The 22,411-nt window shown below is 45.6% G+C and overlaps 1 protein-coding gene across 1 annotated transcript in view; it reads left to right on the top strand.

Annotated features, from left to right (window-relative positions):
- Positions 1-22,411, top strand: part of lmbr1 (limb development membrane protein 1) — a 49,629-nt gene that overhangs the window by 21,644 nt on the left and 5,574 nt on the right. The window contains exons 6-15 of the mRNA XM_084048901.1: positions 2,129-2,255; positions 2,707-2,775; positions 3,533-3,597; positions 4,106-4,178; positions 8,194-8,286; positions 9,400-9,476; positions 10,042-10,119; positions 13,992-14,065; positions 14,385-14,475; positions 15,182-15,248. Coding sequence (XP_083905027.1) covers positions 2,129-2,255; positions 2,707-2,775; positions 3,533-3,597; positions 4,106-4,178; positions 8,194-8,286; positions 9,400-9,476; positions 10,042-10,119; positions 13,992-14,065; positions 14,385-14,475; positions 15,182-15,248 — 814 coding nt within the window. The remainder of the gene's footprint in view (positions 1-2,128; positions 2,256-2,706; positions 2,776-3,532; positions 3,598-4,105; positions 4,179-8,193; positions 8,287-9,399; positions 9,477-10,041; positions 10,120-13,991; positions 14,066-14,384; positions 14,476-15,181; positions 15,249-22,411) is intronic.

The raw sequence follows: 22,411 nt of genomic DNA, 5'->3' as shown, positions 1-22,411 counted from the left end.
ATTTGAGCCTTATGAATGATTGAGAGAGCCGGCCCTACAGGGAATACACCTTCAGCATGGCATGGGCGGCTGGTTAAGGTGGACTGACTCGCTTGAGCGAGCATGTGCCGCTGCCCGCGCCTCTCTCGCGTCCCGTGGCGTCCTTAAGAGAGAGCATATGGGATGTGGCTGAAGTCCCTGAAAGCATTCCTCTCTCTCTCTCGCCTCTGGGGGAATGAGAAGCGCTCAGACGTTGACTCCTCTCCTCCACCGCTCACTCTCTCTCTCTCTCTCTCTCTCTCTCTCTCTCTCTCTCTCTCTCTCTCGCCCCCTTTTCCATCTCCGTTTCATTCTTTCCCTCTCGCCATCGCTCCCAACCTCTCCCTTTCACCCTCTATGCCTCTGCCGGTGTCGGATGCTGTGACTGCAGCATCGGTCTGTGCAGGCGGTGTGCTGTGCTGCACAAAGGATGCACGAGACAGTCTACGTAATTGACGTCTGGGTCATGTTTGGGGCATATTTTGCGTCAAGTCCCTGGTATGAGGAATTCAACAGCCCTGTTGTTGACGGCTTTCCCTCAGACGTGTGTCACAATGCCATGTTGAGTTTCTATGTCATGTCGTCAGATGGCAAACGCTCTCCTGAGCAGCCCCCCTTTTCTATACAGCTGCAGGATGATGGTACTGTACGCTCAAGTCCTGCTTATGTCCTCTTAAACGTCACCCTCCCAGTGGTTGCAGTGTCCATCACGGCCACACTGGGGCACTCCAGACCCTGCCCACTGTCTTTTCTGCTGTGCTAGAAATTTCGACATTCACTGAGGCTCCTGCAGAATTGCTCTGTGAGAGGAGAGACGTGTATAGAGAGGAGAGACCGTGTATAGAGAGGAGAGACCGTGTATAGAGAGGAGAGACCGTGTATAGAGAGGAGAGACCGTGTATAGAGAGGATGCGGCGGCTCAGTAATTGGAAGAGGGAGAGAGACACTAGTGCCACTTTATTTTATTTTTTTGCTAACAAGCAAGGACCACTCCTGCAGAAGAGACCAAAGTGTTCCTTTGAATGATTTCAGTGGATGCTTTGGGTGACAGTGGTACAAGAAAGCACAGGCTTTGATTTATTGTGTCAGCGGACTAACAGGGAAATGTATAAACCCTATCACAATTCATCTGCCAGACTCAGACCATTTCCATCCATTAAAGAGGCCTTCGTGTATAAAAGGTGGGACCTTCAAAGAGAGACCTCCTTCATGTATCTGTTAGCGAATACTGAACAGCATCACAGCGGCCTTTATGTTAGCTGGTAACAAATTGCTCATATGTGCCTAATTTAGCCAGCGCTCCACCGGCACAGAGCCCCTATTAGAGCCCCTGAGCCTTGGTGGTACCCCACCCGACGTGCATGAGAACGTCTATCTGTCTTACGGTGCTAGACAGCTTGGCTCTCCTGCGGGAGGGAAATGGACCCTGTGTGAACAGGTAGAGAAGGACTTTATTAACCACTCAGTGGTTTGTGACCCGGAAAACCCAAATTACCCCAAAACCCCTCTGGTCTGCATGGCCCGGGACACGGTCGTGTTAAGGGACCTCCTAATCGGCCCCAGATGGGAGGCCTGCATTCAATCGCAGACAGTAGCTGCTGGCCCAGGCCCTGTACAGCAGCTCCTTTTTTTTCTTTCTTTTTCATTTCACCTCTACCAGTACTGTTCCCCCCAGTCAGACCTGCTTTATAGACGCCAATATGTGCATATAAAAGAGTTGTTTTACACAGGAGTCCACGGGAGCGTTTATGTTATGTTTGTGTGCTGTGAACGGAGGTGATGCTGTTTTAATGTGAGAGAAGCTGGATTAAGAGGGTGATGTTTATAGAGCGGACTTGAGGTCTCGGGTCATACTCGGCTCTCCCAGGCAGGCCTCTAGCAATGAAGCACTCATTCTGTGCGTTAATCCTGAGTTTTGCTCAGTCGTGTGCGCGGGTGTCATGCACCAAAAATAGCCGATCTACAAGCTCACTGGCTTGTAGATCGCCTATTTCCTGCGACACCGGCACGCAACCAAGGATAATTCAGGCATGATGTTACCGTGTGTAAGACTCTGGAGCTCACAGATGTGTGTTTGTTTGTTTGCGTCCGTTTGTGTTTTCTCTCACAGGGCATTAGGTCACGCATTCTGGAGACATTTGTGATGCTGTTCCTGCTAGCGCTGCTGATCCTGGGCATTGTGTGGGTGGCATCGGCGCTCATCGACAACGACGCAGCCAGCATGGAGTCGCTCTATGGTACGTCTACTCTGTAGAGCAGGGGTCTTCAACAGGGGGTCCGGGACCCCTAGGGGGTCCTCAGAGTTACTGCAGGGGGTCCGCCAAATCTATGTGAGATAAAAACTTTTTTTTTTACACTAACCATTTGAACCCCTATTAAGTATTTAGGGTTTATAAGTGGTTAAATGTCTGGAAAATACACATCAACATGAATCCAAATAAACAAAAAAACATCAATTTACACTACACTGATGACAGTGCTGTCAAACAAGTCTATGAAAATGTTTGATCTGCAACACAATTGTATATAATATGTAGTGGGGGGGGGGGGGGGGGATCCAACTTGGGATTATATTATTTGATTTTATCAGATTTTCTTGCCCTGTATTATTGTTAACGGTGTGGAGTAATGCTTTGCCACTTCTTTGTCTCTTCTGTTTTAATTGAAGTCTTTTGCCTCTCTCTTCAGATCTCTGGGAGTTCTACCTGCCATACCTTTACTCGTGTATATCCCTGATGGGGGGACTGCTTTTACTGAGTAAGTACTCAACCCTACACTAGGGTTTCTCAAAGTGGGTCGGGTGCTATGGCACCCTAGGATGCTGTGACGCAAGTCCAGGGGTGCCGCAGAGTAGTTTGATAATATTTGGAATGCGTCGATATCACTTCAGTTTAACCACTTAGACTCTCTATACCTGAGATGCACTGTACTTGATGCATTCTTTGATCTACGCCAAATCTCTTCACCAAAAACAGCCGATCTTCAAGCTCACAACCTTATAGATCGGCTGTTTTTGGCTAATGTTCCCCCCAGAATAGGGATGCTGTGTTTCAAGTGGTTAAAGGTAAAGTATAAAGTTATTTTCAATCTGTCCTAATGGAAACAGTTATTCTCTCAAGTTTTCGTCGTTTAGGCGTGAGTCAGGGGTGAGTCAGGGGTGCCGTGGATGAAAAGGTTATTTACAGGGGTACCCTGAGCCAAGAATGTTTAAGAACCACTGCCCTACACCCAATGATGGAAAAGAAATGTCATATTTTTGATTGAGTGCTTGAAACCCCATTGCCTTGATATTGCAGCATCGCCATAGATCTCACTTTGCAGCAGAACAACGTAACACATTTCCTTGTAATAAATGTATTGCCGCGTCATGCTGATATTGTAGTAATAATGGCCAAGGTTCAGCAGTGACTCATCAACGTAACACATTTCCTTCTTGTAATGAATATATCGCCGCATGATATTGTAGTAATAATGGCCCAGGTTCAGCAGTGACTCAACCTTGTCTCCCTTCTAGTGTGTACTCCCGTGGGCCTGTCCAGGATGTTCACCGTCATGGGCCAGCTGCTGGTCAAGCCAACGGTGAGTAATCAATGGGAATGACATTTAATTTCTTTTCCGGTTTTTGGTCACTGGATGAAAAATATGTTCAAGAGAATTTTAGGGATGGGACCATATGAAAATTACAAGTCACAATTATTTTGTAAAAAATAATTGCGATTAACAATATTATTGCAAAAATCTAAATATGCTTAAAACTTAAAAGTATCTCAACAAAAGCTTATTCATCCTAGTGCATGACGGGGGGACAATTTCACGATAAATTAAAATCTCTGCGATCCGATTAATGTGAGCGTTTTTTTATCACGATAAACTATAATAGCGATTATCGTCCCATGATCCCTACAAGAGATACCGTCCATTATTTTCACTTTTGTTTTGTCTTGTCTCGGTTTGCCCATTAGCATGTGTTGTGCGGCGACACCAGGACTACTAATACATCACCAACTCATCCTCCCATCTGCCGTCTTCTCCGGTCCCACTTTGGGCCTAATTATAACCCATTTCATTTCTGCCCCTCCCTCCTCAGATCCTGGAGGACCTGGACGAGCAGATTTACTGCATCCATTTACAGGAGGAAGCCCTTCAGAGGAGATTAAACGGTGCGTCTGTGGGAGACGTGTTAGCACATTACAGCAAGAGGGGAGGAGGGATGAAGGAGTGAGTGGGTGGGCAGGGTGGACTGCCCTGATGAGTGTGATGGAGCGCGCCGCACTGGCACCCATTAGCATTGACGAATCAGCCACACAAACATGCCCATATGCACACAGCCACTGGGGAAAACACACACTCTTACCTCTACCACCCTTAGTCTCTCTCTCTCTTTCTCTCTCTCTCCATCTATCTGTCTGTCTGTCTGTCTGTCTGTCTGTCTGTCTGTCTCTCTCTGTCTGTGTGTGTGTGTGTGTGTGTCTGTGTGTGTGTGTGTGTGTGTGTGTCCATAACTTTTCGAGTAGGACAGTAGGAGCCATATTTTACTTTTCGGAAGTTTTTAATAGTCCATTTAAGACCACTCAAGTGCCACTGTCACTACCGCTGAAGTGATTGCCTCACTTGATCTCAGGCCTATAATGGAATTGGTGGCCTGGCTATCAAAAAGGATTCCCAAAGAACAGTTTCAATGGCCTTGCAGAGTTGCGGCATTTTTTGTGCTATTCTCAATTTGCGGACAAAGGCTACAGAGAGCGTGCGTTTGAGAAACAGTCAAGGTGTTATTATTTGTCGAACCTGCATTTCCTTTTCATCTTGCAGGCCTCCTTCAATCCCAAATTCCTTCTTTTGGCGTTGAACAATCCCACAACGCAGGAAGTATTTGGGCCAGGGGCCAAAACATACTTTAATATTAACTCAAGCACGCAACCAAGTGTACAGATGCAAGCAAATGAAGAGGATGAGAGTCCTTTCAAACCAGGGAGGTAAAGGAGATCTCTTCCTGATTAGCTCATGTTTTCGAAACGCTATGCCGGCCACCTCCCATAGACTGCCACCTAAGCGTAGGGTTACCTAGGGTGTGCGCCAAACTGCTCCGCTTTGAACAACTATGACAAAATAATTGTAATCTGTTCCTTATCGTCCTCAGGCACTTTTGATCTTAGCAAGTCACCGCGAGGTGAGAACAATAACAGCGGCCTCTGACATCTCCACCAGGGCGCATTGGCCAACCTACACTGAATGTTGGTCTCTTAAATAGAGCGGGCTTCAGGGGGGTAAAGGAGGATGTCGGTCGGTGGCGTGTTTAAAAATGTATGCTTATCAGGCACGCCAAGAATGTTTTCTATATACTGTACATAATCATATGGACGTACCCAACAGCCACAGATTCACACACACACACACACACACACACACACACACACACACCCCCACCGGAGAAACTGAGAGGAGAGGGTGGGGGGGGGGGGGGTACAGTAGCTTTCCTCTGATCTTCTGAGAGGTTTGAGAAGGCGGTGGTTCAGAAACAGTTCACAGGACACACTCCAGAAGCAAACAATGTTGTCCCCCTCTCGCCTCGCATCACCTGTGTTCAGCGTCCTCTGGTACATCACGCCCGTCCTCCTGTTCCCCACCGTTTCTTGTTTGCAGATGTGTGACCCACTGAGCCGCATCGACTGATGTATCAAAGTTTATTTACACTCCTGGTCTCCACAATTGGCCTCCCCCCTCTCCGTGGCAATTTCCACCCGTAATGACTTTGTGGATTCATTTATTTGCTGTAGACCTGCAGCTTGTGGCTTATCCTGGCTGACTGGCTGTGTGTGTTTGTTTACTCTGTCAGGGGGTGCAACTGGGCCAATGTGAAATGGTGGGAGACACGCAGTGACACGCTCCTGACACTATCAGATAAGCAGCCTGGTGCTTAACACACACGGGGGGACGAAACTTCTCATGTTTGACCTTGTCTGTATCACATGTGCTTGAGAGTTTGAGAGTTGCTCTTGTGACAGGTGATGTTATTAGATACAGATCGGAGCAGGACTTGTCCTTTGTTCTCTGAACTTCATGTCATCGAGGCACCGCTTGATCTTTAGCCCCCCTCCACCAGGTGTCTCTGTCTACTAATGATTTGGGCAGGTTGGCATACACGCCGCAGACAAGATTAACACGTCGATGCAGCATTGTCAATAGAGACGATGCACCTCTTGACGGTGCAAACTATTATGCAGGGAAATTGCAGGATGGAATGCTGCCAGCCATGGATACCAAAGAAGACTGACTATAGAATTACTAAGTAATTCACTGGGACAGTAACTTAATGTATGTTCATGTATGTGGAATGTACACCAGCAATGTAACATGCAGCACACACACACACACACACACACACACACACACACACACACACACACACACACACACACACACACACACACACACACACACACACACACACACACACACACTTGTCCACATTGTCCTCTTTGCTGCGCTGCTGTCAGTCTTGGCCCGGGACGGCTCCTTGGCCTCTCGGCTCCGATAGCAGAGTGCTTGTGTCCAGATGCTATGCGGCACGATGACCTTGCCAGCGTCGTCCGTCGTTTCAGCATGGCGTTTAGCATAATTGCAGATGACGTAATCGCTGGACTCATGGTGAAGGTTGGAGAGGATACGTTGAATTATTCCAGGCCTCTTGGCTGCCAGAAGCCTCACTCAGCATCTCTTACCTCGCTGTAACTCAGTCTTTTTCACTCGCTGCTGCCAGCAGTAGAATACGTCGGTCCATATATTTTACCTTTTTTGATTGGAAAGATGTCTGGTCCAGACGCTGCAGTTCACTTGTTACACGTTCCTCTTTTCTTCATACATTCTTCATACAAGTAATGATATTGTTCTTTGTATTTAGGTTGAGCCGTCCTATTAGTCATGGGTATTAAGAACGTGAATAATATTTGAGAAATGATTTATCTGTCCCGGGTGACAGGTGAGGCTGTGTTTGGATATGTTCTGCAGATAGGTGATAGATTAGTTCACTCGCGGCTGAGCAGACACGGCTCCCCCGAGGGAACTCGCTCGGCTCATCTCTTGGAGAGAAAACGCTGGTGAACTGCCCATGACATTTCCTGTTGTATTGTGACGGCGTTTGCTCTGAGGGGTTCAAACTTTCCCTAGCTTTAGATCCCTGCGACAGGTATCGGTGAGGGCACAGACAAACACCGTTCAACTCTCTCTTTTTCTCTCCCTCTCGCTCGCCCTGGCTCTCACTCTCTCTCTCTCTCTCTCTCTTTGCCTACTTAAACCTATCCAGACAGGGCGTGTCATAATAACAGAGGGGGAGAACAGGGGGTTTGATCAAAGTGATTGGTCCTTCACTCCTGTAACAAAGATGAAAGATGGTATTTTTATTGCATGCTGGTAACAGTGTAACACTGAACTAATTGGTCTTGATCTGCCAATCACCCCAGGGGATGCAAATGGATACTCTTCCAGTTTGGCTCCGAGGGGGCCCTTTTACGCTCTGTACGTCAAGGCTGGAAGGGAAACAGAGTGAAACGGATAAATTAGCCTTAAATGAGCTGGCCTTGCGGTTTTCCTGGAGAATCCCTTGCTGTCTTCTCCCAACCTGCCCAACCAGTCGTGGCATGCGCTAGACAGCTCCTGACACGGAGATTATTATATATATTTTTTTGCATGTTTGAGATCACATTGTTGTGTTCATGAACAGGATTACCTGTTTTGGTGGTATTTCTTAATAAAGAAAAAGAAGGCAAAATGGCATACAATCAGATGAGAGACACATTAGTTGTGTCAAGTGCCATCTGTTGAGGTAAGGCAATTACCGTGACAAGTTGATGTCCTCTTAATTGCACCATTAAGGCACTACCTCGCACTTTTGCAGGGACAAAAACAAAACCAAGAAAGCATCAATATGAGAGAGATAACTGAACGACAGTCCACACAGGGGTGGTACATAGACTGACCGTGATCTATTTTGCCCTCATGATCCTATTTTGATGTTTTCACAACTGAATCAACACGTTTCTTTGGATATTCTGGCAGATGCTTGGCAGATGTTAAGTGAATAAGTGGTGCTTGAGAGTATGATAAGTGTTAAGATAACAACTGATCATGTCACTGAAAGTAAAACACCGGTTAAGACAATACAATGATTTATGTCCACAGGTTCAGCCCTGCACCTTTACAGTCGCAGGGGCTCATCAGTTCACCAGCTCAACAAGGAGCTGGACAGCGTCAGAAATCAGAGAAATAAATTGGGTAAGTATTTGTACTCTATGAGCGGCCCGATATATTTTCGCATAGGACCTTATTGCCACCAAAACATATGCCAAGAAGCTTTGCTTTTTAGATATTGCTGACTGGCAGGACCTTTCTCCCTTACGGCCTTAAGTTCTTAATTTGGACCTGGACCAAAACTGCCTGATAATTATTCTTTTCTATCCATTTTGGAATATTATAAATGAGGCGCAGCGTGCGTGAGTCTTTTGGGGAGCAGGGGGGGGGGATTTGTGGGGCACAAAGGCACTTACGATATTGGACAGGATGCAAACTTTATATTGTGGCCAGCCTTTTAGTGATGTCATTAATTTAGCAGGGCAGTGCATATGAAGTGCACTTGGCAAACTTCTCGAGGAGGCAGGGAGGGCTGTGCGTCGAGATGCGGGGTGGGTGCATGGTATCGAGTTGAGTCAACGTGGGACTATAGACGTGTCCTTAAAAGAAGATGTTATAGAGCCACGGGTGAGGGTGTACAGACCGTGTGCCGTGCCTGCAAACACAGATGACGTGCTACTGAAATAAGACTGGTTATCAGGTTAGAACGATCAAGATGTAGATACAGCCATGACAGTTTCCTCTTTCTTTTGACTTGAGAACACAGAGGTACATCGGTGGCAATACTTCAGGTGGCGAATATAAATCACAATATTAATTTCTTTGCGCTTCCTTTTATGTAGGGGTGTTATTATTGTTTCCACTAACTAAGGCGTGCGATAAGGATGGCTAATTAAAGAGGAAGACTGTAATTTATGAAGGCTGTGCAATAGATCTTACCTGCGGGGGCTGATGAGAGGGGAGATTGTGTTCAGTACACACACTCACGATATGTTTTACCAAACCAAGTTGTACAAACTGTAAACAAAGCCCCAGGGCCTGAGGTTTCAGTAGTCACCTTTCATCAGTATATTAATTAACCTATGTAAGGAAAATGATGTTTAGGCTGGAATTCAGCTCATGATTGAATGCGGGGAATTGGATCCGTATTTGTATTGACTGGAGGAGTTGTCTATACAGTATATGTTCCATCCGCCTGTCTCTTTGTACGAATGACCTCAATCACCCCCTTCTCTCTCTCTCTTTCCCTCTTTCTAGAGAGGAGAAAGAAAGCATCAGGCTGGGAGAAGAACCTGCTGTATCCCATAGTGATGCTGATACTACTCTCAGGAACGGTGGGTATATTCTCACGCTGACCTATCATTAGACACTGAACTGTTTGCTCATGGCGTACGCAGCCTGGCTGGTGCCCACGGGGTAGACTCACGTGTAGCACCTCACACGCTCGGGTCTCACGCTGCATGCCAAGCCAATCTGGGTGGGGATGTACTCTTAATTTTAATGGCTGTTTGAGGAGAAGGCCCTAATAGCCGCCTTTGCAGATGCTGTGATTTTGGATAGATTATAGTGTGGAAATCCCGTGTGATCGCGTATTGTTTGCGGTGCTGAAAGGGCACGTGCATCGGAAATGTGCGGCACGTGCGCATCAAAACAGCCACCGCATTGTTTGGGTTGTGAGACCATTGTTTGTGTTATGAGGTTATGAGCACCTTAAATGACAGTTTACTGTCAGGAGGAGGCTTTGTTTTCTGCCGCTGCCATGCGCTTTGTGGCTCGGCAGGGGGCTCCCACAATGCAACTTAATTGTGATCCTGGAACCACAAAGTTTTTAATGTGATGTTTTTGTGAGTTTTATTAACGCCGCCATTTGTAAGCAACCTCTCCGTTCTGTCTCTGCAGACAATCTCCGTTCTGATGGTGGCATTGAATATTCTTTACCTTCTAGTGGATGAGACTGCCATGCCAAAGGGATCCACAGTAAGTCTACTGCATGTGTACACACACACACACACACACACACACACACACACACACACACACACACACACACACACACACACACACACATTTATACAGGTAGTGTAAAAGTGCATGCTCACACAGGTACACACACACACACACACACACACACCTGCAGATTTACAGACTCACTAACACCCTTTCGCACACACAGACGCGAATATGCACACACACAAACACCCCCCCCCCCCCCCCCGCACACACACACCCACACCCAAAACATGGCTTGGGACCGCGCGGCCGCCTCCCTATCAGACCCGCCATGCTCCCGGCGGGGACAAAAATCACATTCCGGATATGCTCAGGTGCACGTCGTGAAGGGAAAGGCTCGGCTGGCCCAGATGTTAATCAGTCCTGTTGTTTAGGGGAAGCTCATTGGAAGTCATTTCACAGCAGCACGCAGATTAAATGAGCGAGAGCTACGTGTCCACGGTGGAGTTACGTTAGAAAAGCAGCTTTTTTTGCCCTTCCTCCCCTGCTGCTGTTGAGGCAGAGACCCACGGCAGGTGAGAGGGGGTCCAAGCCTGGTGGATGACTACCGATTCTCATCTCCTTACCTTACATGCAATGTGTTTTTAAGCCCGCTTATCTAATCTCGTCTGCAGTGACAGAGGTGTGTGTGTGTGTGTGTGTGTGTGTGTGTGTGTGTGTGTGTGTGTGTGTGTGTGTGTGTGTGTGTGTGTGTGTGTGTGTGTGTGTGTGTGTGTGTGTGTGTGTGTGTGTGTGTGTTTTTGCGGTTGCATTCTTTTCTCCGTGAAAGGGCAACATAATGTATCCTATTTCTCCTCCCTTTATTTCGCTGCTCTCGACCGAGCTGCCCTCGACATTCCAATTATTTTATCGGAGGAGAGAGAGAGTGTGTGAGAGATATTTTCTTTGGCATGACGCGTCGCAAGAAAATCCCCCAAATTACACTTGTCATGCAGCTCGAGGCTGTCCTCCCCTGACAGCGCGGGCCCACTAAACGCTCCTGCGCGTTTGATGAGCTGGACCCGTGCCACACCTCTGATCTCACAGCGCTACACCACGGCGGGGGTGGGGGGTGTGTGTGTGTGTGTGTCTCATCCTCAGACACGATCAATACCCATATATGATATCCATCTACCGGTCTACCCCCCCCCCCCCACCCCCTCCAAATACCCTCCAACGCTCTGCCCTTATAGTGCCCGCCCTTTACGCTTCCTCACACTACCTATTAGCGTCCGTGCGCTTCGAAGGCGCGAGAGCCCGCGGGGTAAGTCTTTGAGAGTGAAGGTCAAGTCTGAGGGAGAGAGGAGGACACACAGGAGGAGAGAATGAGGTAAAGAGGCAGAGAGAGTCGTCGTTTGGGGGTGAGGTGGGGGGGGGGTTATGGGCTAGGTGCTGGCGGAGAGAACAGAAAGTCCAGACTGTGGGAAAGTCAAATGAGGCCCAGATATGGTGATGGCAGGTGGAGGCTTGGGAGTGGGGATCGGACTGTGAGGGGAAGGAGGGCAGCACAATGGAAGTGCCCTGTCAATGTTTGTCTTCCCTCCCTCCGTGCTTAGCATCCTGCACACACAGTCCCTTAGCATACTGAGTAAGAAGCCCCCCCCCCTTCCCCCCACCCACCCGTCAGCTCCTACAGAGATGGAGGAGGTGAGGAAGCGTGGGGAGATGAAGAGCAAGAGCAGGGGAGGGAGGAGCATGTGGAGACGAGGGATGGGGGGCTGATGAGGAGTTGGAGGTGCCTCCGTCAAAAGGACACAGCATTTTACAGCTTGATGAGCAGCCACTAAGAGGGACCAATAAAACTGTTACTGCCGGCCCTCCTCTGTGCAAAGCCACCGCACTTGTGTCACTGTAATTACATAAACGGGTCAATCAGACGCGGTTGGACTAGCATGTTCACAATCACGTGTAATTGTACATACAAACTTCACCGCAGGCACACACACACACACACACACACACACACACACACACACTTCGCCCACAACCTCTGAACTTTTGGCTGATGACACTTTGTTCCCTGTCAGTTTGCACCTTTTGTCTGTGAAAGATAATAACAAAGGGTTCAACGCCCCTGTCTAATCCCTGATTATTTGGGGAGTTATTATCTGTCATTAAGAACTATCCCCACTGACATCAAAGTGTGGCGAAGGACAGGGCTCACCTGAAGGAGACTGGTCGGGCCGCAGACGTGTGTGTGTGTGTGTGTGTCTGTGTCTGCGTGCTTGTGTGTGTGTGTGTGTGTGTGTGTGTGTGTGTGTGTGTGTGTGTGTGTGTGTGTGTGTGCGTGTGTGTGTGTGTGCTCGCATATGTGGCAGCTGACGACCTCACCTGTGCACAGGTGTTGCGAGGCGCTAATCCCAGAAGCAACAAATGCCAACCATGTGTCTGCTGAATGGGCTATGGCAGCTTGTAGTGACAAACCTACAAGTACTCAAGCACACACACACACACACACACACCTATCCCAAAAACACACATGTACCCACATATATCCTTCTCTGCCTCGCCTGCCGCAGGTATGAAAAGGACAGAGTTGAAAGGAGGTGTAATGTGAAAGGTAGACTATCCTGCACGGCACGCACGCATATATGCACAGTAAAATCCTCAGTGTTCATTTAACTGTGACAGTGTGTACACATTTTTTACACCGGGTTACATTCACACTGAGGATTTCACTGTGTGGGTGCCTTCCTTCTCTTTCACCCTCCCTCCATTATTAAATGACATCAGATTGTGTCTGCTAATTCCCAGAGAGAGCGGGAGAGAGAGGGAGAGAAAGAGAGGGGCTCTGCACCAAGGCTCTGCAGTAAGCTCCCACAGATGACAGTTGCATAAAAAGGCGTGAAACAACCTGCCAGCCTACTTTTTTTTTCTCTCTCTCTCCCTTCATACTTTTTCTTGGCGTCTATATATATATTGTAAAGCAGCGATCTGCTGACATGTACAATATGCGCACGGTGGAAAATGGTCAGCCGCTGTATAGATATCGTCTCTGACAGGGTGGAAACCTTGTATGTCCAAAACTGTTACTTTTCAGGATTTCAAATTCAAAAATAGCAAAAGTAGCAGACCTATAAGCTCAAAACGCGCCGCTTGACGCCATGTTTCGAGCCGCGTTTCGAGCTTGCGGATCTGCCACTTTTGATGCTTTCGTGTGACGCTGTAGTATGATCAATTAGGGCGTTCATTTACGAAAAAACACAAACATTTAGAATTTGGAGATAAGAGGTTTCTGCCCCGACAGCAACGATATGTAATACGGTGATGCAGGCGGACCACTGCAGAAACTATTGTTTGTCAAGGTTCACTCCAGCACTGATCCATTTGATAACAGTACCGCCCTATTCTTAAAACTACTCCCCGACCGATGCCAAGTTTGACAAAAGCAAATATTTATCATTTGACAGCACAGATGCCCAAGCCTCTGTGGTTTTTGTATGTAGATGTATGTCTCAAAAAAAGGGGGCCACGGCGAGGGGAAACGCCTGGCATGTTTGCCGGAGTATTTGTGTCGTTGTTTTTATGTTGTTGGCACGCTCTCCGTCTGTACACTCTCCTTACCGTAAGCAATGTGCCTTTTTTGTTTGAACACCTGTTCACATAGTGTATGATCGACAGTGATTTGAAAAGGGCCTCTTTCATCTCGTTCCATTCATTACCTTGCCAATTTGATTCCGTCCGTCTGAAGTGGGGAAATTCTTCATGCAACTTACATGCAGTACTTACTTTGCAGGATTTCTGTAATTGCACGTACGTGCGCAGGATAGCCCGTGCTAATGTCGTCTATCCCGTTTTCCTTTATTTATTTGTAATGTGTTTATGTAAGATTGACGTGTCTTGTCTTTTCTGTCTTGCAGGATCGAGGTCTCGGGAACACCTCGTTGTCCACATTTGGTGTGGCTCAGGCGGCACTGGAGATCCTTCTCATGTTGTATCCTTTCAATGACACCCATCCCACTGTCTTCACCTCCCTATACCGCCCCCCACCCCCCAGCTTTGAGCTTTGTCCATGGCTGCTGGGGTATCATGCTCCACAGCCAAGAGCGACATTCTCAGGCCAGTCTTGTTTACTCAGCGCATAGCTCAGCCAGACATCTCCCGGAAGACGCCTCCTGGCTGTTTCATCACCTTTTATCGTAGACTGAAAAGGTGCAAACTCGGGATACTTAGAACAAAAACAGAAACGAGACGTTTAAATTCATCTGTTGTCCCTCCCAGTGGAGGTTGTCCTTGACTGATCTGCTGGACAGCTACCTGATGGTGTCCACGGTTGTTGGCTTCTACAGTCTGCGGGTCTTTGAGAGCCTCACTCCCAGGAAGGATGACACTACCATGACAACGGCAAGTATGGGGTCGGGGGTCTCAAGGTGCTGATGCATTTGGGCCTTGTTCTTGTCCCTGCAGTCCAGATCTTTCTTCTGTCTCTCTTTCTCCATTTACCTGTCTGTCTGTCTGTCTGTCTCTCAATCTATCTGTCTGTCTGTTTCTCCCGCTCTTTCTCCTGCTGTCCAGCCTCGCTCCTTAGTTCCCCCCTCAATGGCTTTAGTCGATCCGTCCAATATTTGTTTGTCTGTTGCGTAAACAGGGACACAGTGCAAGCTCCTTTCTTGTACATCAGAGAGAACAGGGGTTTTGTGGGATGGGATGGGATTGGGGGGGGGGGGGGCGGGGGGTGAAGGATGTGTGCTCTGTTTGGCCCTTGGTGGCATCAATTCACTTGGTAATGAGTTAGAGCGCGGAGAGGCTTGTTAACTAGCCATGACGCCTCCGTGAAAGGACTTGAAAGCACAAAGGGGCAAACCTGGTAATGAGCAACTTCAGAGGTACTAATTGTACAATATGTGGAACCTATTTAACCTCAAGTGCTGTGTGTGTGCGTGTTAGTGTGTGTATGCCCCCGCGTGCACACATGTCACTCCTGAAGGTAGTTGAAAATGTTCTTTTTCTCCTAATTGTTTGTTCTTTCCATCAACCACTGTTAGTTTATTGGTTTGAGTTTTGATTGCAATCAACAAAAAATAATTATCCTGTCCTTTCTAATCCATAGATCATTGGTTGCTGTGTATCAATCTTGGTGCTGAGTTCAGCCCTGCCAGTGATGTCCAGAACTCTAGGTGAGTGAGCACGTGTGCGTGTGCATGCAAACTGTGCCATTCCCACCCAGCCACAATGTAAACTGTAAAGGTTTTCAAATGACACTGAAGTTTTCACTGAAGTCTTAATGCCAGGGGCGCATTTTACCACTTGCAGTCAGAGAGCACTATCTGAATCTCACTGCTCTTTCTGTCCTAAAGGATGTCTAAGTAAGTAAGTAACTAAAAATCTCCGGGGCGGACTCATTTCAGGATTCCCTCAGGATGTTTCACCACGATTCCAGCATCTATTGAGCCACGAGAGTCCTCATTTTGGTAGCCAATCATTGTGTAGCACATTGGCAGTGGTGTAAAGTAACTAAGTAAATTTTAGTTTTGAGGTTTTTTTTACTTTACTGGAGTATTTCCAATTTTCTGTACTTTTACTTCTACTCCACTTCATCTCTGAGGCAAATATTGTATTTTTACTCCACTACAATTATTTGACAACTTAAGTTACTAGTTACTTTGTAGATTTTGATTATTATTACAAAACATACAGTAACCACTTCAGCGCTACACCTTTTGGCCATTTGAAAATAGCCGATCTCCAGCTCACAATGTGTTGCGATGCGACTTTTACTTGTAACAGATTATTTCTACATTGCAGTATTGACTCTTACTTAAAGGTAGGGTAAGTGATATTTTTTGGGGGGTTTTAGTTTTTTGTTAAAAAGGTTAAAGTACTATATTGTGATAGTAATCATTGCTACAGAGCATGTGTTCGGTCACAGGAGTCTCCAGCTCTTTAGTAAACAGAATATAGTACATGTTCAGGTAGGTGACACATTTTAAGCCAATCAGGAGAGAGCACTGAAAATGCATTTTCTGTTTAATAACGAGCTGGAGAGATATGGGAGACTCCTTTTACTGAACAAACACTCAATAGCAATGAGTACTATCAGAATATAGAGCTATTTAACACTTATTTTAACCAAACTAAATCACTTACCCTACCTTTAAGTAAAGAAATGTAGTACTTTTTCCACCACTGCACATTGGAATAAGATGAGGAACACCACAAAAGTAAAACGCTTCCACTATATTACAAAGCAGTGTTTGTCCTCGTCTGTTCTGAGCAAGAAAAACCTGAAGCAGAACACATTGGTTGAGACAATTATGGGTTGACTGTTCTTCAGCGAGAATTGAGATAGCTGCTGACTGTTGCAGACACAAGTGCGCTGCCTCTAGGACTGGTGAATGAATCAAACATGCTTAATTCCGTCACAGTTTTAGTGTTTGTTAAAGGAGCTGATCAGACTGAATCAGAGTTGTCACACTAATGACAGATGGAACGTGCTGTGATTTTCCTATAACGCACTGTGATTTTCTTATTATGTAAATGAAGGATAAGACAAGACTTTACTAAATGAAGGATAAGACAAGACTTTTCTAAGGAAAGTTGATTAGTCTGTACATCATGCTAACAGGCGAACACAACTGACCACATCGAGAGGGAGAGCAGAGTGGGCAGCAGCTTTCTTTCTCTCTCTCTCTATTTTTCTCTATCTCTCTCACGCACGCACGCACGCACGCACGCACGCACGCACGCACACACACACACACACACACACACACACACACACACACACACACACACACACACACACACACACACACACACACACACGACCGTTAAGGTTAGAAAGTTGAATTCCTCTATAGTTTCCCATAGTGATCGGAGAAAGGAGAATAGAGAGAAAGGGTAAAAATGACAGGGGTTTGCGGCATCACAATGGCACTAATAAACATGCAGAGTGCAGACACAGCTGTTCAAATAGCATTACTGCGTGTCTGAGAGAGAGAGAGAGAGAGAGAGAGAGTGGTGCTGCAGAGCAAGCATACAGTGCGTCATTGGGAGCTTTACAAAACATCAACAGGTTCTGCTTTGTGACACTGAATAGATGAAAAGGAATAAACGCATTAGACGGGTTTAAAGGGAGAACAACCCCTCTACATTAGAGGAGAAATGGAAAAGTGTGAGGAAGTATAAAGTCGAGGTGAAGGGAGACTTTAAGCAGCAGTACGAGGAGTTTGAGAATAGAGCACGGGTTTGTGTGATGTAAAAGTCCCCTCATAAAGGCAGAGGAACGATGCACAACAGTGTGGGAAAAATTGGGCTAAATTCAGTTTCTGCTTATACCAAACAGCTCGCCCTTTTAAGTAATTCCTTGTGCAATATTTGCACAGCTTAACAAAGTAATTCGAACAGAGCGCACAGAGTTTTTTATGACCATTTTTTGAGACTCTGGAAAAGAGGGCTGCTGCTGCTGCTGCCCTAACCATTTCAGATACAGTCCAGCCATTTGGGATTCCATGATGTTTTATTTAGGCTCGTGGGACCTGTAATGGTGTTGAGAGACAGAAGTGCTGCTTGTTCCTCTGTAGCGGCGATGGGGGGTTAGAGTGCAGGCATGGGTAAGAGGCCCATAACACAATTTTTATTTCAGGAGGAACAGAGACGTGGCCCCGAAAGAGGCAGGACCCTTTGAACGAATGCCCGCTTCCCTATGTGTTTGTTTAAGAGCACCAGAAAGATAGAACGTTTTGTTTTTTAACATCCCATTTCCTCGTTATACTCTCAAAGCAGTGTTGAGATTACTGCTGTGTCGCTGGGAAAAGAGGGTGTGTGTGCTGCTCGGTGCTCCAGCCCTGTCGGTGCTCGACCTATATTCACAAAAGAGAATTGTGGTGGCGAAACATAATTTGATAAATAACAAAATGTCAAATGACAAAAGTGGAGAACAAGATGAGAAATATGGGGGTGGAGAAAAAGGTCACAAGCTAGATTCAATCCCATAACATTGCAAGCACATGCCGTGTGCATTAGTGTCGTGTTAGTCTTAAGTATCACGCTACCGATGCACAATGAACGGAGTATAGCGCTATCCTTAATCAGTAGCGGTCTATTCACACACAGAAAGAGCAAAACCTATTATTATACCATCCCTATGCACAGAATATCAGTTTTTTATTGATCCACCAGATTCTTCGGGGGTACCTTATTTTGTTTGCTGAAATGTGTCCTCCATATAGTTACGTTAAGAACAAACGTCCAAATCTTCTGTTGTTATACTATGGTTGGCTCACATACAGTATAGAGACACCAATCTGACAGCACTACACATCAGAAGCATTCATGGATCGGGGGCAGGCTTTCTGAGAGAGGCATTATCATTGCCAGCGGCATGCTAATGTCTTCCACTCTGCCATTTCAAATGCCAAACATCTTTCTTTCTTTTTTTTTTTTTACCTCCAATTAGATTTTCTCAAATTACCAAACCAAGATCAAAACCTCTGGCATTAGAAATGAATTTAGCTGCAGTGGCGAGAGACAAGGGTCTCCATCATCTCTCTCCCTCTCTGTGTCTTCACAGGCAATTTAGTTAAAGGCCCTGGATGCTCACAAACTGCTTACTGTGGCTGTAAATACATCTCTGCAGACACTCAATCGATTGGCTAATCTAATTGAGGAGTAGAGGTTGTGAAGATACTACAGGGGAAATGTAGAATGTTCAGAGACTAGGTTTTTTTTTTTGACAGTGTGTCACTTTTCGATGATGATTTATAAAATGATAATTATGATAAACAGCTTCCTGCACTAACAAGTTTATAATGTCTTGCTGCTGCAATACTAAGAAGCATTCCAGCGAAACCTAGAGTTTCACCCAACAAGATGATGCCAGTAAGAACATTGACGTCAGGTGCCGCCTGGGTGGCATAGAGGGGGAACACTGACTCACTGCCACAGAGGCCCGACTTGGTTCCCAGCAATGGTACCCCTGGTTTAGCCGGGGCTCCAACAAAAATACATTAGGCCAGTGGTTCTCATTGAAGGGTCCGGGGACCCCCAGCAAAATGTGTTAATACAGCATCGCAATCATTTTAACCTCTTTATATGTTGGCTATTCAAAAATAGCAGACCTACAAGCTTGTACATCAGCTATTTTAGATATATATATATTTTTACTATGGAAACTGTCAAAACATTTTCAGATGGCGTGTCCTCGGCCAAATACATGGCCGAGTTTGGGGGTCCTTGACATGAAAAAGCAGCCTGGTAAACCATCCCGGTGGTGTGAACATTATCATGTGTCCTCTGCAGACCGTTCTGGCCCTAAGCACTGTGTGGGCGTTTTGCAAGAAAACCAAAAAGTGGCAAGAGCCAATCGGCGTCTGCGCTCGGGGCCCTCTGATTGACAGACGCTGTTTGGCTCTTCCACTTTTTCGTTTCTGCAAAACGTCAACAGAGTGCTTGGGGCCAGACCCAGAAGACACATGATAATATGAATTCACACGACCGGGATGGTTTACCAGGCTAATGAACACGTTTGAGAACCACTGCATTAGGCAGTGTTCACAGGTGGGACGGCGGCACGGGTGGGGTCCTTGTCACTGTCGCTGCTAGTCAGACCTACCGGTTAATGGGCGAGGGGAATTTAGGAAGATGGCGTGAACCCCAGCACACGCTTCCCCGGTGTATCTGCTTGATTTCATATGAAAAGAAGGGGGTGCACGACAGTCGGCAATTATAATAATCTATTAAATCGTTGCTGTCGGGCAGAAACCTCTTATCTCGTATTTTAACTTTTTGTGTTTTTTTTGTAAATGAATGCCGTACTTGATCATACTACAGCATCACACAAAAGATAAACGTATCAAAACTAGGAGATCTACAAGCTCGAAACATGCTATTTTTGCTATTTCTGAATTTGAATCCTGAAAAGTAACTGTTTTGGAGATATGAGGTTTCTTTCCACCCGGCAGAGACAAAATATGTCATTTGTATTACAAGGCCTACATAGATGTATAACTTTGTACTAACTTTGCTTACTTTGTTTCTTCTGTATTCTTATTACTATAGTTTCTTCACTTTCTTGGCGTTCTATTGGCTCATTGTACCTGTCATGATTAGAAACGTGTCTAATGAGTCACAAATCGTGCACAAATGAGTCTGTAACTATGTCTTGTCTAATTCAGAGGCTTAAAACAACCCCTTTGCGTCTAGCGTCCATCGCTTTGCACCCAGATAACTAACTTGCGAAATTGAGGTGGACACTAGTGTAGCAATTCAGTGATTATTTATATATAGTCAAAAACAACATGTCGGCATCTACCACCATCAAATATAATAACCAGCAGATCTATAATTTAACTGTAGATTAGATTTTTTAATTTAGTCTTGTATTGCTATTTGCTACAATATTATATAATTTATAATGCCTCTGCCATTGTGTAATAACATATGGAATAAGGTATGGTGCCGTGCGTGGTTATATCAGGCACCAACTGCCTTTCCATGGAGGTTTCCCCATCTCTGATGGGGTCGAAATCTGCCAGGAATTGCACAAGCCTTCAGCACAGCGGAAACCTACAAGATTGTGCTTGTTTATTGTTTGAATTAGATATGTAGTTAGCTCAGCGGTTGACTCAGGTGGATGTGTGTACAGGTGACTGTGGTTCCATTGAAGACTGCACTGCCTTGGCTCGGGTGTGGCGTCTTTTTTCGTACCGCCTTGTTTTGCACGCTAAGAAAATGACTCCTATAATGAGACCACAAACAGAAACATTCCCTGTGAAAAGAACGGACACGATCCGGACCTAGAGTCTTTCAGAGACTTTTTCCCAGGAAGTGCGACAACTGTTTGCAAAGTCATTTACATAGAGGTCTGTACAGGTTTAGTGTTTGTTTTCATCCGTCTTCAGTCAGCCGTGTCCTGAGATTCTGCATGCAATGTACATCAAATGGTTTTTGGCATGTAAGCCCTTCTTTCAGTTTGGCCTTTCTGGCTTGTTGAAAGAGATGGGCCATTGAAGAGAGACACTCTTCGGAGAGCCTCAACTGGAGACAGAGCAGACATTCCTAAATGGGCCCATTCGTTGCAGCCCCGTGCCTTTGTGGAGAAAGAAGAGGTTTTGCTTATGAACACAATAGTTGTTTTGTGAAGGGGTGCTTGGAAAAAAACGAACACCCAATGTTTGCCTAGAGATCCTGTCAGAAAGTCTTGATTTCAAGACCTTTTTTGGAATTTGCCATAATTTGTTCTTTATTTAATTAGTGAATTAATTGCAGTGGTTGGTGTAAGCCAAAAAAAAGGGAAAAAGGTTTATGTAAAACACAATGGAAACTACATTCACACAGGACCTAGAATGGTGGTTCCAGAAGAGAGTAAAGAATGGAGGAATGTCGGGCAAGGTGGATAACGTAGGTTTTTCAAGAGATCTGCTGCCTTAGAAACCACTTAGCAACCGTCTAGCAATTGCCTCGTAGCCACATGTATACACCATAGAAACCGAATGGGAAGGCCTAGCAACAACTCAGTGTTACCAAGCAACCACCTAGTGTTTAGTAATTACCTAGCAACACCCAGTGCTACCAAGCAACCACCTAGTGACTAGCAAACTGCCTTTCAACATGGCAATGATACCATGATGCAACTGACTAGTACACCCTAGTAACCACCTACTACACCATAGCCACCGCGAAGACCTACAGTAGCAACCAAACAGTAAAGTTTAGCAAATAACTGAAAACTGCTTGTACATCCTAATTTGCAGCATTAGCAAAGCAAATACTAGCACCCTAGCAACTCCCTACCTAGCCACTACTTATAGTCCATGAGCCAGACAAGATTTCATTATCGAAAGAGTGGGCAAAACCATACCTATATTAAATTGTTTATAGGGTCAATATAAGTAAATAAATATATGATAACCTTTCCACAGGAGCAGATTTTTCATATTTATCACACATTTTGTTATTTTCCCCATACGTACATGACAGGTGAAAAAATGACAACATTTAAAAAATAGTTATCATAATGAAACTTCCCCAGTTGATTACTTACATGAAGACAATGATTTATCGTATTACAAGTTTTCTGAAATTGTATATTTAAATATGCAAATTAGGCATTAGGAAAATATGCCCGAATTTGCATAACTTTCCAGAATCAACATTGGAACATTGGACAAAGCCAGAGTCAACATTCTTATTTCATTTTGTTAAGATGTTGGAGTCAAAGGTTTTTAACGAGGGAATATTCAATATCTGGCTCAATTTTGGGGACCTGGCTCATGGACTAAATGCCTAATTTGCGTATTTAAATATACAATTTCATAAAATTGTAATACGATAAATCATT

The sequence above is a fragment of the Gymnoscopelus microlampas genome (genome assembly GCF_963454915.1).
Source record: "Gymnoscopelus microlampas genome assembly, chromosome: 22".
Taxonomy (NCBI): Eukaryota; Metazoa; Chordata; class Actinopteri; order Myctophiformes; family Myctophidae; genus Gymnoscopelus; species Gymnoscopelus microlampas.
This window is presented reverse-complemented; position numbering and strand designations above follow the sequence as displayed.